The sequence below is a fragment of the Chiloscyllium punctatum genome, chromosome 2 (genome assembly GCF_047496795.1).
Source record: "Chiloscyllium punctatum isolate Juve2018m chromosome 2, sChiPun1.3, whole genome shotgun sequence".
NCBI lineage: Eukaryota > Metazoa > Chordata > Chondrichthyes > Orectolobiformes > Hemiscylliidae > Chiloscyllium > Chiloscyllium punctatum.
This window is the reverse complement of record NC_092740.1, coordinates 60,100,303-60,115,700: the sequence shown is the minus strand read 5'-3', so window position 1 is coordinate 60,115,700 and position 15,398 is coordinate 60,100,303. Positions and strand designations below refer to the sequence as shown.

Here is a 15,398-nt window from a genome sequence, read left to right as displayed (position 1 = left end):
AGGCACCAGCAAGGGCATGCTCCAGGAACAGGACAATGGAAGCACCTCACCACTTCAGAGAAGACATTAACACCTACCTGTGATGAGGAATGGAACCTGTCAGGATGTTGCATTGTGTGAAGGAACAGCACATTCATCTGATATTTGTTTTCCAATTAGCATCCTTGCAACTAGATTACTCCAATTCCACATACATTGTAGTTCCCCATTTCTAATCAGTGTCATTGTGTGGCATTATTATAAAACTGGTCTCATCCTCAGCTCTGGGAAGAGAAATCTGATCTACCTGTACAGACTGTCAGTTCTCTGTCAGCCGAGTCTGGTTCTCTTCCAGCAATGTTGCTTGTAATAAACTGTTTGTCAGTTTCACTTCGAGAGCTGTGTTTTGTGATCTCAACCTAATGGGCAAATTTCTCCGACATCAGCTTTTACAGATGCTCCATAGAAAGCATTCCATCTGAGTGCATAACAGCTTGGTTGAGCATCTACTCTGCCCAGGATCATAAGAAACTACAGAAAGTCGTGTGCATTGTCCAGACCATCACAGAAGCCAAACTCCCACCGATAAACTCCATTTACACTCCATTTTCAATGTCATGGAAAGGTTGCCGATATCATGTAGGACCCCTCCCACTCTGCTAATGCCCCCTTCCAACCTCTTCCGTCAAGCAGAAGATATAGAAGCTTGAATGCATGCCACTGGGTTTAAGAACGGCTTGTTCCATGTCGTTATTCGACTCCTGAATGGAACTTCAAATAATGTTGCACTTGCTAATGTTGACCTTGCTTTGTGCACCCCTGTGCAGTTGTAATCTTGTATGCCTCGCTCTGTTCAAGCACCCTACGATCTGGATGTCCTTGTTTGCTATGATCCGCCTGCACTGCTCGCAAAACGAAGCTTTTCACTGTACCTAGCTACATATGACAACAATAAATCAAATCAAATCCAATCAAAGGACAAGGGCAGTAGATACTTGGGAACACCACCACCTTCAAGTTCCCCTCCAAGCCATGAAAATATATCACGATTCCTTCACTGTCGCTGGGTCAAATTCTTGGAATTTCTTCTTTAACAGCACTGTGGGCCAGACTACAGCAGATAGACTGCAATAGTTCAAGAAGGCAGTACATCACTACCTTCTCAAGGGCAACTAGGGATAGGCAATAAGTGTTGAGCAGCCAGTGTGACTCATGCAAATTTTAAAACGTACATTTGCATAGACACACTTCAGATCTGTGAGAGGCACTTGGTGTGCTGAATTGAACAGTGAAGAATTCCACCGCCATAATCAGTCATGTCCTAACACCAGCATGCGTTTGGATGGCTGCCTCCATTCCACCATCAAAATACTGTCTGCTGGATATGCACAAGACCTGTACTTCATTCATCTATCCATAGGTAGTCAGTATCAAGGCAGTGTGAGAAGATGATTAGATTAGATTAGATTACTTACTTAGTGTGGAAACAGGCCCTTCGGCCCAACAAGTCCACACCGACCCGCCACCCACCCATACCCCTACATTTACCCCTTACCTAACACTACTGGCAAATTAGCATGGCCAATTCACCTGACCCGCACATCTTTGGACTGTGGGAGGAAATTGGAGCACCTGGAGGAAATCCACGCAGATACGGGGAGAACGTGCAAACTCCACACAGTCAGTCGCCTAAGGCGGGTATTGAACCCGGGTCTCAGGCACTGTGAGGCAGCAGTGCTAGCCACTGTGTCACCTTGCCGCCCACTGAGAAAGATCTTGACCTCATTCTAGGTGCCACCTTCCTTTTGAGGGGTCAGAGTGGTCATATCCCCACCCACTCCCTTTCTGAAGTTTCTCAGAACACTCCAGAATTGCCTGCCCCTTCACCTTCTGCTTTGCTGTGATCTCAAAGTTTGCCAAGCCAAGGAAGGTAAACCTGCATCTGGACACGAGACTATCAGCTGGCCTATGCCGTCTAGGCCCAAGGGACCAAGAGACAACTGCGCAGATCTTCCAAGTTAACAGGCCATTTCCTCCACTCCAGCTGCTGAAGTCAGGACTGTATTTAGATATAGTGGGAAATCAAGGAAGAAGCAATCTTGTAGTGGGAACATAGTTGGCACCAGTGTAACATCATTGTAAATAATCTTTACAGAAAAGTCACACATAATTGCGTACAAGGATGAAAGAAGACGAGATAGCCAAGAGTTGCTCATTTTTCACAAGCAGCTGCCTCCTTTACTGGAGATAGCATTGGATGCCAGGGATCCTGGAACCAAAACATTGGGGATTGAAGCAAAGGTGTTATACTTTAATTATGGGCAAAACTGAGGCTAAATGGAATTAGGTTAGATTACCTACAGTGTGGAAACCGGCCCTTCGGCCGAACAAGTCCACATTGGCCCTCTGAAGAGTAACCCACCCAGACCCATTTCCCTCTGAATGATGCACCTAACACTATGGGCAATTTAGAATGGCCAATTCTCCTGGCCTGCACAGCTTTGGACTGTGGGAGGAAACCAGAGCACCCGGAGGAAACCCACACGGGCACGGGGAGAATGTGCAAACTCCACACGCAGTTGCCCAAGGCTGGAATTGAACCTGGGTCCCTGGTGCTGTGAGGCGGCAGTGCTAACCACTGAGCCACCGTGCCACCCAAATGTGCGAGGAATGTTACTAGGGCCTGGCTTGTATACGAGGTAAAAACAATAACTGCAGATGCTGGAAACGAAATACTGGATTAGTGGTGCTGGAAGAGCACAGCAGTTCAGGCAGCATCCAATGAGCAGCGAAATCGACGTTTCGGGTAAAAGCCCTTCATCAGCCCTTCCTGCTGAAGGGCATTTGCTCGAAACGTCGATTTCGCTGCTCGTTGGATGCTGCCTGAACTGCTGTGCTCTTCCAGCACCACTCATCCAGTACCTGGCTTGTATACGTCATTCAACACTTACATCCACCTTGAGAATGTGAACCCAGAATCAGTAATGATACCATGTAAATCAGTCGGAAAAAGTTTATTCTATGTAATCGTCTTTAGATGGAAACACCATTCAAGGGTGGGAGATGTCTGATTGACTGGTCATACATCTGCTGTGCCACATATTGCTTTGGTTGTACTAGAAAAGCTGCATAAAATACTGTCTCATGCAGGTTCAGTGCTGTCCAAGAGGTGCTTAGGTATTTCAGGGTAATTTAGTAATGAAACATAGAAGGATTGCTGATGACGGAAGGTTCAAATGGAAATTCTTCAGGATATTTCTCAACTTGCTGACTTGTCATGAGAGGCTTCATAACTTAGCACTCAGGATATCTTGACTTGTGCATTAAGAGCGATCTGGCTGTAACTCCATGCAATGTTAATGCACTGTCTCTTGACAGTGAAAAAAAACACAGTAAATAGGGCATGTTATGTGTAGGTAATTTACAGAGTCATAACACTGGCTTTCTTCTGTGTTTAACATTCAGCCCTTGTGCTTGTAATGGTTCTAAAACCTCATGCCAATATGATGTCTTTTCCACATATTGCTGCACACTATTTCTATCCAAATAATCATCCAATGCCTTACATGTCTCAATTGAGCTTCCACCACATTTCCAGACATTCCTTGCCTTAACTACTTGCTCTGTGAAAATGTTTTTTCTCAGATCATTATTGCTTCATTTGCTCTTAACTTTAAACCTATGTTGTCTTGTTTCTTTTATGAACATGAGCAGTATTTCTCTATATACTCTATCAAAACCACTCGTGATTTTGAGAATCTGTACCAAATTTTCCGTCAGCCTCTTTCTGTCCAAGAAAAACAGTCTCAATTTCTTCAGTCTCTTCTCACTGAAATTTCTTATTCCTGAGACCATTCTCATAAAACTTTAAATGGAATCACCAGAAGATATTAAGCATACATTCACATGGAAAGGAAGATATTCAGCAGTGCAAAAAGTCAAGGATTGCAAATCTACCAAAATCCACATATCCTTTGCATGTAGTAGGGCCTAGTTGCAAGATTACCAGTGTAATGTTAAACAATTAAGTTAATTCTAAATAAGACTTAATTTACCTGCGGGTGTGTTTTAAAGAGGTATCTCTGGCCTCTTGGACACAACAATGCTGTGTTATAGATGGTCTTCCTGCTCAATATTCTGACTGTCAATTGGGTCCAATTGTGAAGGAGGGTGGGGGTGGGGAGAAAGTAGCATCGAGTACAATAGGTGAGTGGGGGAGGGGATGAAGGTGATAGGTCAGGGAGGAGAGGGTGGAGTGGATAGGTGGAAAAGGAGATAGGCAGGTAGGACAAGTCCGGACAAGTCATGGGGACAGTGCTGAACTGGAAGTTTGGAACTAGGGTGAGGTGGGGGAAGGGGAAATGAGGAAACTGTTGAAATCCACATTGATACCCTGGGGTTGAAGTGTTCTCATGTGGACAGCACATCCACAAATATCATTTATTGTATCTGTTGCTCCCAATGCGGTCTCCTCTACATTGGGGAGACAGGGCGCCTCCTAGCAGAGCACTTTAGGGAACATCTCTGGGACACCCGCACCAATCAACCACACCGCCCCGTGGCCCAACATTTCAACTACCCCTCCCACTCTGCCGAGGACATGGAGGTCCTGGGCCTCCTTCACTGCTGCTCCCTCACCACCAGACGCCTGGAGGAAGAACGCCTCATCTTCCGCCTCGGAACACTTCAACCCCAGGGCATCAATGTGGACTTCAACAGTTTCCTCATTTCCCTTCCCCACCTCACCCTTGTTCCAAACTTCCAGTTCAGCACTGTCCCCATGACTTGTCCGGACTTGTCCTACCTGCCTATCTCCTTTTCCACCTATCCACTCCACCCTCTCCTCCCTGACCTATCGCCTTCATCCCCTCCCCCACTCACCTATTGTACTCTATGCTACTTTCTCCCCACCCCCAACGTCCTCTAGCATATCTCTCCACGCTTCAGACTCTCTGTCTTTATTCCTGATGAAGGGCTTTTGCTCGAAACGTCAATTTCGCTGCTCCTTGGATGCTGCCTGAACTGCTGTGCTCTTCCAGCACCACTAATCCAGAGTCTGTTTCATTATGGCCCTTGTAAAAGTACGAACAACTTATTTTAGTAGTCTGTCATTCTGACGGTATTGTAAAGGTATCACAAGCCGTGTTTGGAAGAGCTAACACGTGTCACAGTGGCCATTCCTATATGTCCAGGCCTTGGAGAGAACACACCTGGAGTGTTGTATATAGTTTTGGTCTCCTATTAGAAGCGGTTTAGAAAAGACTCCTATATGGCTCAAGAACCTTGGAGAGAGGCAAGTTTTCTGACATTCAAGAATCATGGTTGCTCCCAGGTTTGTGGCTCAGACATCCAGAACTTGATGTGGATGATCGCATAATTGAATGGAATGGAAGTCTTTTCAGTTGATAAACTCTGCAGGTTGACGATTAACACTTTCAAGGCAACTATAGTCGCTCTTAAATTGTTATTATTAGAGTTAGTTATGTAACTCAGTCAACTTTGGTTGGAAGAACTGCTCAAACATTTTTCTTGTGCATTATGACGTATTCTGAATAAAATAGTTGTTAAAAACAAAACTTTGGAAAGTTTGTGCATCATCTTTTCTCATGAATAAGACAATATCTGCTGAGATGTCAATAAAATAAAATTAATTCATGCAAATTCCAACTATGTTTGTGAAGCAAAGGACCTAAGCTCAAAGTTAAGTTTCTGCTGCTTCATTTAACAGGTAGGATGATCCTCTGAAGTTTAGCTGTCAAATTCTCTACTCATTGGAAACAAATTACAGAAACTGCTGATTTTGTAAAGTTGACTTAGGTCTGTAGCTAGTATGTAGATTCTATAGTTTAAGATTTACTTGAATCTGACTTCCGAATGAAATTCATTATATATTTTCTAATTAGTGATTTGAGGCTGCATACAATGAAAACCTTTTGAAAAAGAATTTTAAAAGCTGGGGGATCTGTGAAATCATGTGCCTCACTCACACAGTGATTGACAAAAGTCGGTCAATGGCTGGATATATGTGTGCCTAATTGGGTCACAAGCGTGGTTTTGTTTTCATTTTATCTATTCAGATTTGAGAAAAAGGTCTTTGATTTTGTTGAAGTATCAATTTCAGTGTATTTAAATTTTTACCTTATTAAACTCCTTTAAAAATCCTTCTTCCCAATTTTAGTTGGTATTTTATCCAGCCCATTTGTCGAAGTACTTTTCAGTACTTGTCCAATTGATTTTATTTCGCATCTTCGTTTGATCCTGCTGTTTTTAATTAAACTATATGATTAGGTATTTCATGTTTATTTCTCTGTTTTTATGATTATAAGGATGAATGGAAATTGGCATTATGAGAAAATGATCTTTTTAAATCAAACGTTATCAATGAATTCAATAACTGACTTCAAAAGTAAAAGCAACAAAAATCATGAGCTACTTTGGGGTTTTATTTATATATTGATATTGTAGTAGATAACTTGTTTAGCAATTGTGATACTTTGTTACCTGTTAGTTTAATGGATGGGTTAAAATAGTGAAAAGAAACATTCGTAAAACATGATCAATATTTTCAAAAATAACTCCAAACGTTAAACCAGATTATTATTGTTTCCAAGCAGCACGTCAGAGTCAATACTGAGACACCGTCTCAAGGAGATCAGTGTTAGGCCTCACCTATTTGCAGTCCTTATAAACGGCACGGATGAAGGGACCAAATTTGCTGCTGACAGCAAGTTAGACATGAAAACAAACTGTCAGGCAGAGATCGAGATTCCAGAAAGGGATAGAGACAGGATAAGTGAATTCGCAAAAATCTCATAGTTTGATAATGCTGTGGGAAAGTGTGAACTTGTATGCTTTGGCAGGAAATGTAGAACAGCGAAATGAGGTTCAAAGTGATCTTGGAGTCCTGGTATATGAACTGTAACGTGTATGTGTACGGGTAAAGGAAGTGAATAGGAAGGCAAATTAAATGCTGTACATATAGTTCTTTTTTAACGCACAACCCCACATTACAGAAAAATCGCACTTTAAAAACAGTCCGTGAAGTGTTGGCGATGTAATCATATTACAGCCAACACACATTTTAAAGTTTGCACTTTAGAAACTCTGTCCACAGTTCATCAATCGCATTACAGCAAATTCGAGTTAATGAAATGTGCCTAATACCAGAATGACCTGTAATTTGTTGCCACTGGAATAAATATAAAAATAAGGAAATTTTGTTGCAGCTGTCTAGGCCTTGGTGAGACCAATCTGGAGTGTTAAATATAGTTTTGGTCTCCTCCTGGAAACAGGTTAGAAAAGATTCTCATTCCTGGGATGATGTTAGGAAGAAGGGTTGATTAGCTTGAGCCTATCCCAGTTGGAGTTCAGAAGAACTGAAGATAATCTTACTGAAACACATATAAGATCCGAAGTGGTCTTGATAGGTCAAATCCCAGGAAGAAGTTAGTTTTGTGGATGAAACAAGCTGCCAGAGGAAGTGGTGTAGGCTAGTTCAACTACAACATTGAAAGGCATCTGATGGACATATCGATAAGAAGGATTTGAGAGATCTGGGCCAAAAGCTGGCAAATGGGACTAGATCAGTTAGGATATCTGTTTGGCATGGATGAGTTGGACTGAAGGGTCAGTTTCCATGCTGCATAACTCTATAATGCTCTGAATTTAGTAAGAACCTTTCAGACAGATGGAGAAAATTTATTTTCTCTGAGGGTTGTTCTTATGAGGAATGTGGTGTTTTGCAGCAACAGTAGAGGCTGGTACATTTATTCAATTTATTCAGTGCCGAGTTCGGTTTCTGACAGCTAAGGAATTATGAGGCAAAAACGTGGAATTAAGTTGCACCTATATCAACCTTGAACTTGTTGAATGGTGGAACCGCTTTTAGGTGTAAGAGTAGGTAATTTGGTTCTATGTCCAATGTTCTTATCCTTATCATATTGGCTGCCAGGCACTGGATGTGAAATATGGAATTAAAATGATCACGTAATTGGCTTAAAAAAATCTATTGATATGCTGAACTGTGATCTGTATTTCCAACTTGACCTTAGATGACGTTAGATCCCCTTTGCCCCAAATGCAATTGTACATTGTGATGATGTGATGATGCTGTGGCTTCAAGAGGTTATTTGGTCCTGGTTCTTTTGAAGTGAGGTAGATATCACAGTTGGATAGGATAGTGAAGAAAGCATTTGACATGCTTTCCTTTATTGGTCAGAGTATTGAGTACAGGAGTTGGGAGGTCATGTTGCAGCTGTACAGGACATTGGCGAGACCACTGTTGGAATATTGCATGCAATTCTGGTCTCCCTCTATTGGAAGGATGTTGTGAAACTTGAGAGAGTTCAGAAAAGATTTACAAGGATGTTGCCAGGGTTGGAGGATTTGAGACAAAGGGAGAGGCTGAACAGGCTGGGACTGTTTTCCCTGGAGCGTCAGAGGCTGAAGGGTGACCTTATAGAGGTTTCCAGAATTATGAGGGGCATGGATAGGATAAATAGCCAATGTCTTTTCCCTGGGGTGGGTGAGGAGTCCAGAACTAGAGGGCAGAGGTTTAGGGTGAGAGGGAAAAGATATAAAAGAGACCTAAGGGGCAACTTTTTCACACAGAGGGTGGTATGTATATGGAATGAGCTGCCAGAGGATGTGGTGGAGGCTAGTACAATTGCAACATTTAAAAGACATTTAGATGAATATATGAATAGGAAGGGTTTGGAGGGATATGGGCTGGGTGCTGGCAGGTGGGACGAGATTGGGTTGGGATATCTGGTCAGCATGGAAATGTTGGACTGAAGGGTAGTTTCCGTGCTGTACATCTCTATGACTTTAAGTGAGATTTTAAGACAAAGGTACAGTGCAGTCTACCAAAACCCAGAGTAAGCAGCTTGTGAGGCCTTGGTTTTTGTTTTAAGAGTTAGAGCAATAGAAGCAGCCTGAATGGGTGGGGTCAAGCTCTCATAGAATCAGAATTTTTAGTTTCTTCAGCAACAGTTGCTAGGGTCTCAGCAGGGTCAGAAGGCAGTAATCTCTTCTGGCTGCTGCACTCCCCAAGTTTTCTCGGCGGTTTTTCTCTGGGCTGCTGGATTTAAATGTGAGACAGTTCTGTTTTTCTGAATTTGCCTATTGCCAAGAACGTGTTTATGGGATTTTAGTATCTTGGAATAGTTATTGTTCAGTGGTAATATAATCTACTGTTCTAAGTTCTCCAACAGAGTTTAAGTTATTCCAAGTTCCTCTTTCTTTTAGGAGCTCTGATGAAGAGTTATCGAGAATTGAAATGTTAGCTTGCTCTCCATGGATACTGCCTGTCCAACTGTGATTTATAGCATTTTTTTCAGTTCTTCTTTCTTTTTGTTGTATTTTAATTAGCGTGTTTAAATCAATGTGCTTAACATGGAATTGTTTGACCAATTGAATTGCATCTGGAACACAGCACTTTATATTTACCTTTGAAATGCGAAATTAGAGTCTCGGCAACCTTCTGATCTGGTCCTTAACAAACTGGAGCTCTTGACAGGATCAAAATCTCTAATCCAGTTTGGAGTTTAGGATTATTGGACTCAAAGACAAGGACTGGTAAGTGTTAGGGTCTTTTAATTCAGCTGTTGAATTCAGTTGGTTTAACCAGGATGGGCCTTGTGTAATAATGGCTCTTTCAGGCAGTAAGGGTTTCATGGGATGAAAGAAATAACTTCAGGAGTTTTAGAGAAAGTGAGCAAGGCAAAGCTTTCCACATTGGCAGACAGGCTGAAGTTGGAGTTGCCTGAGTCTGTGAGAAAAGAGGAAATAGTTGTGGCAATCATGCAGCATTTACAATTGCCAGAAATGCCATTGTGATCTTTGGAAGTGGTTAAAATTCAATTGAAAATGGAGGAGCTTAAGCATGAAAAGTACATTTAAACAGTTTGAATTATGACTTAAGGCAGAAGAACAACAGAAAGAGAGAATAGCTCAAGGAAAGGAAAACAAAAATGAAAAGAGTAGCCCTACCAGAAGAAAGGAGAAAGAGAGAGAAGAAAAGCAGAAAGAGAGTTTGAACTTCAGAAGTTGGCAATTGGACAGGAAAGTTGACTGAAAAGGGCGGAAGCAAAGGTAGAAGGTCGGCTTAGTGAGGAGAATAATGATGACAAGCAAACACATCATAACCAGAGGCCTGGTGGAGATCTGTTTAAACAAGCGTTACCTTAGTGCGATGAGAAGGTTGGAGAAGCCTTTTTCATGTGCAAAGATGGCGAAACACATGAAATGGCCAACGATCATGAGGGTATTGTTGATTCAAACTCAGTCGGTAGAGCCAATAAGATATTTGAATGAGTATCAGAAGAGGTATCTGGGAAATATAATCAGGTGAAGAAAGCCATTTTAAGTGCATGTGAGCTAGTAACAGACGCCTATAGACAACACTTCGAGAATCTAAGGAGGGACCCTGGTCAAATGTATGTTGAGTTTGAAAGAATTTAAACAAAGTAATTTTAATAGGTCGATAAGGATATTGAAAATAATTTAAACATATGACGCTCTTAGAGAGACTGTTATTTTGGAGAAGTTCAAAAATTCACTTCCTGAAGTCGTGAGAACTCATGTGGAAGATCAGAGAGCTTAACATGCAAAATTAGCAGCAGAAATAGCAGATGATCATGATTTGGTTCAAAAATCAATTTTAGTTTGTGAGTGTTAAAATTTGGGGAAAAGAGAAATCCTCAGATGGTAAGGAAAAAGGAGATTTCATTTAAGATAATTTACTGCAGGGCAGAAAAGAAACCCATGAGGGGGAAGAGAAGTAAAAAAAGCTCAGGTATTTTCATTGCAGTAAAGTGGGCCACATGAAGTCATAGTAAAGATGGTTTAGAAAAAACACTGGGAAGGTGGATGTGAGAAAATAGGATAAGCCAGTGAGATTTGTTGAAGTGGTAAAGGAAAGCACAATGGAAGTTAAAACGCTGCAAAAGAATGTACGACTGATCAAGGGTTGATTGAGAAGAAAGTGCCAGATCTCTTTAAAGAACATAGTTATGAGGGTAAAGTTCACTCATATATGCGAGGAGGAATAGGTAATGAAATTAAAATCTTAAGAGATATGGGAGCAAGTCTGTCTTTGACGATGAGAGATGGGGAGATATGTAATTTAGAAAGAATATTGCCAGAAAACGTGGTAATATGTGGTATTCATGGTGAGACACAAAGTCTCCATACTATAAAGTGAGATTGGAGACTCGGTGAAAAGTGATGAAGTGGTGGTATGGCTAACGGAGAAATTCTCAGTTTTAGGAATCCAGTTTTACCTTGATAATGGTATAACTAAATCACAGGTGGGAGTGATGCCTTGTGTAGTTGAAAAGTCGGTTGAAAATCAGGCAACTGATGGATTACAGAAAGCATGTCCTGGTATTTTTCCTGACTGTGTGGTAACAAGGTTGCAAAAGCCACAGGTTGAGGAAGAGGAAATATCAAATTGATCAAATGGCTAAGAAGAAAACCAGAACAGATGGAGTACAAAGTAGATGTTTGTAGTTCAGAGAAATTAACCGAATTACAATAGAAAGATGAAAAATTAAAACAGTTATATCAAAAAGCATACACGGAAGAATTTGAGTATATCCCAGAATGTTGCTATCTGAAAAATTACATCTTGATGAAGAAATGAAGAACATCACATATTCAAGTGGATGAGAAATCGGCAGAAGTTCATCAAGTTGTATTACTGGTGGGTTATAAAAAGGTGTTGCAGTTGGCACGTGAATTACCAGTAAGAGGTCATTTGGGAGTAAATAAAACTCAAGCCAAATTCCTTTTATTGACCTGGACTGCATAAGGATGTTGAATTTTGCCAGACATTTCATATGTGTCAGGGAAGTCGAAAACCTCAGGCAGTGATAAAACCAACACCTTTCACACTCATCCCTGAATTTGAGGAACCTTTTGTAAAAGTTTTAAAACGATTGCGTTAGATCTGTACCTAAAACAAAAAATAAGTGGGAATCAGTATTTGTTGATCGTAATGAATGTGTCCATGAGATTTCTAGACACCATTCCATTAAGCAGTATCACAGCTAAAAGTATTATAGAAGATTTACTTTTTTTAAAATTCGATATGGGCAACTCATAGATACAATTGGATCAAGGATCAAGTTTTACATTAAAGTTATTCAAAGAAGTTATGGATAGCTTACGAATAAACAATTCAAATCCACTGTACACCTTCCAGGATAGCAGGAAACATTAGAACGGTAGCGACAAACTTTAAAGACTATGCTGAGGGCTTACAGTCCATACTATCCAGAGGGTTGGGATAAAGGAATGGCATTTGTACTTTTTGCAATTACGGATGTTCCAAAGGAATCTTCCAAGTTCAGTCTGTTTTTGGGCCTCAGGTGAGCAGATCACTGAAATTAATTAAGGAGAAGTTGGTGAGTCAGAGCTCAGACACCACATATTTGGACTACGTGTCAAAGTTTAGGGTAAGATTAATTAGAGCAATGAGTTGGCTAGACATGTGGTCGGAACATTTGCAGCATCTATCAAAATTGTGAAATCGACTTCGGGAAGTGGGTTTGGTGATAAACCTGGCAAGGAGTGAGTTCACAAGAGCCCAAGTCACAATCCTGGGCCATGTCATTCGACATAGAGAGATGACCCCCACGGGATGTGAAAACAAAGCCTATCGGGGCATTTCCCATACCATTACCAAAGAGGGCAGTACTGCGATTCCTGGGATTGAGTGGGTTTTATCAGAAGTTCATACTGAATTTTAGCAGTCTGTTTTGGCATTCATTGAAATGGGCTCATTATCATCTATGTATCTTCCAGTTTCAGAATACTAAATTGAATAGCAAAGTTTAATTTGTAGCACCTTTTTCAAGTTGTAGCAAGGATGGCAAGAAATAGATAATTACACATTTGTAAAAGTCTTATGTGAAAAGAAGTGCAAATACAAAACTTAGCAGGTAGCTGGAATTATTTCCAACCAGTACAGTGTAATTTGAAATGGTAGATCTAATCAACAGTTTATTTAATACTGTGATTGGGATAATCATAGATGAAAGGGTAAACTTGAGGCAAATGACCTCCATCATCTATATTTTCTTTATGAAAGGATCAAAACACAATTTTATTGCTTGCCCAAGGTGTTAACATTGTTGTTCCTTTTGCATAGCCTTGGTTCATAAAAATGTTTCATTTGATTTGTTCCTTATCGTTCTCCACTCTTGTCTTTCAGTATTGAGCAGATTATGAAGGAGCTGCAATCAGATCTTACTAAGCTATGTATGGGAGGAAAACTACAGAACACTGGTGACAGCTTACAGTGGTTAAGCAATTACAATATTTCCTGTGTTAAACCATTCACCACTCCATGTGATCAGCTGACAAACTTTCTTAAAGCACTGGTAAATAAGATTTATTGTTTTTTAAATGTTCAAATGAAGTGGAAGGGTTTTCTTGAAAATTAATATTATGTGGCGGCCCAGCGCTCTGTTATCTGCTCTGCCCCACTACTAGCTGTAGTAGTGGGACTGTCCTCACCTTAACTCCCCCTATCTTCTCCCCAAAATTCATAACCTGATTGACCCGGTTGACTGACTGACTGTCTCTGCCTGCTCATTCCCCACTGAACCCAACTCCTCTTACCTCAACACTGTTGTCCAGGACAATCCCCTTTAGGCCAGGAACTCCCCACCTCAAGGCCCTTCGTCTCTCCCTCTCCTGCAGACCAACCAGTCCCACTCCACTGACATTGTCATCCACCTGGCGGAACTGATCCTCACCCATAACAGCTTTTTCTTTCAATCCTCCCACTTCCAACAAACCGGAGAGTTTGCCATGGGTACCCATATCTGAACTGTGCCTCCCTCTTTATGGGTACATGGACAATTCCCTCTTCCGTAGTTACACTGGCACCATGCCCCACCTTTCCTCTGCTACATCGATGACTGTGTTGGCGCTACCCAGTGCTTCCACTTCATCCAGACCTTCCACCCAACTTCAACTTCACCTGGCCCATTTCTGACACCTTTTTCCCCTTCTTGCATTTCTCTGTCTCCATCTCCGGCAACCAACTGAGTGAGTTTTGCGAAGATTTGTAGCTCAGGTTGAGGTTTTGGATGTAGGTTTGCTCGCTGAGTTGAAAGGTTCATTTCCAGACATTTCGTCACCCTACTAAGTAACATCTTCAGTGGGCCTCAGATGAAGCACTGCTGATAATTCTTGTTTTTTGTTTATATGTTTGAGTTTCTTTGGGTTGGTGATATAGTTTCCTGTGGTGACGCTATTTACTGTGGTGAAGTCTCACTTCCTTTTCCTTTTCTCAGGTGGTGGTAGATGGGGTTGAACTCTGTGTTTGTTGATAGAGTTCCAGTTGGAATGCCACGCTTCTAGGAATTCTCGTGCGTCTCTTTGTTTGGCTTGTCCTAAGATGGATGTGCTGTCCGAGTCAAAGTGGTGTCCTTCCTCATCTGTATGTAAGGATACTAGTGAGATGAGGAAGGACACCACTTTGACTGGGACAATACATTCATCCTCGGACAAGCCAAACAAAGACACGCACGAGAATTCCTAGAGGCGTGGCATTCCAACCGGAACTCTATCAACAAGCACATAGAGTTAGACCCCATCTACTATCCCCTGAGAAAAGGAACCAGAAGTGACTTCATCACAGGAAATGACGTCACCAACCCAAAGAAACCCAAACATATAAGTAGAAAGCAGGAATTATCAGCAGTGCTTCGCCTAAGGTCCACTGAAGATGTTAGCGAGGAAGGTGACGCAACATCTGGAAATGAACCTTCCAGCTCAGCAAGCAAACCTACATCCAAAACCAACTGACTGGCGACAGCTATTACAAAATCACCGATTTCCACAGCTACCTCGATTACACCTCCTCCTCCCCCCACCCCCACACAAATATGTGATCCCATAATCCCAAATCCTCTGCCTCCGCCGTATCTGCTTCCAGGATGAGCAATTTGACTCCAGGACACCCCAGATGTCCTCCTACTCAAACCACCAAAATTCTCCTCCCCCATGATCAAACAACGCCCTCAATTGCATTCCCTTTGTTTTCCGCATCTCTGCCCTCAAAGAAAACCTCCCTCAATCACAACAAGGGTAGAGACTCCCTGGTCATCACATGCCACCCCATTAATCTTTAAGTCCAACACATCATCCTTCGACACTTCTGCCATTTGCAGTCTGACCCCCCTGCCCCCACCACCCCAACGCCAAAATGATATTTACCTCTCCATCCCGAGCAGCTTTTTGCAGGCACCATTCCCACCACGACTCCTCTCCCCACCAATCACACCTGGACCCTTCTCCTGCAGCTGCAGGAGGTGCAAAACATGCTCCTCCTCTTCCCTCCCCACCCCACATGTATCCAAGGCCGCAAAGAATCATTCCAAGATCAGCAGAGATTTTTTCCAACC

General features: G+C 41.9%; 1 protein-coding gene across 13 annotated transcripts in view; it reads left to right on the top strand.

Annotated features, from left to right (window-relative positions):
• The window catches only part of kiaa0825 (KIAA0825 ortholog), a 432,289-nt gene that overhangs the window by 30,422 nt on the left and 386,469 nt on the right, over positions 1-15,398 (top strand). For all 13 annotated transcript variants that reach the window (XM_072583064.1, XM_072583027.1, XM_072582974.1 and 10 more), the window contains exon 3: positions 13,196-13,364. In XM_072583064.1, coding sequence (XP_072439165.1) covers positions 13,196-13,364 — 169 coding nt within the window. The remainder of the gene's footprint in view (positions 1-13,195; positions 13,365-15,398) is intronic.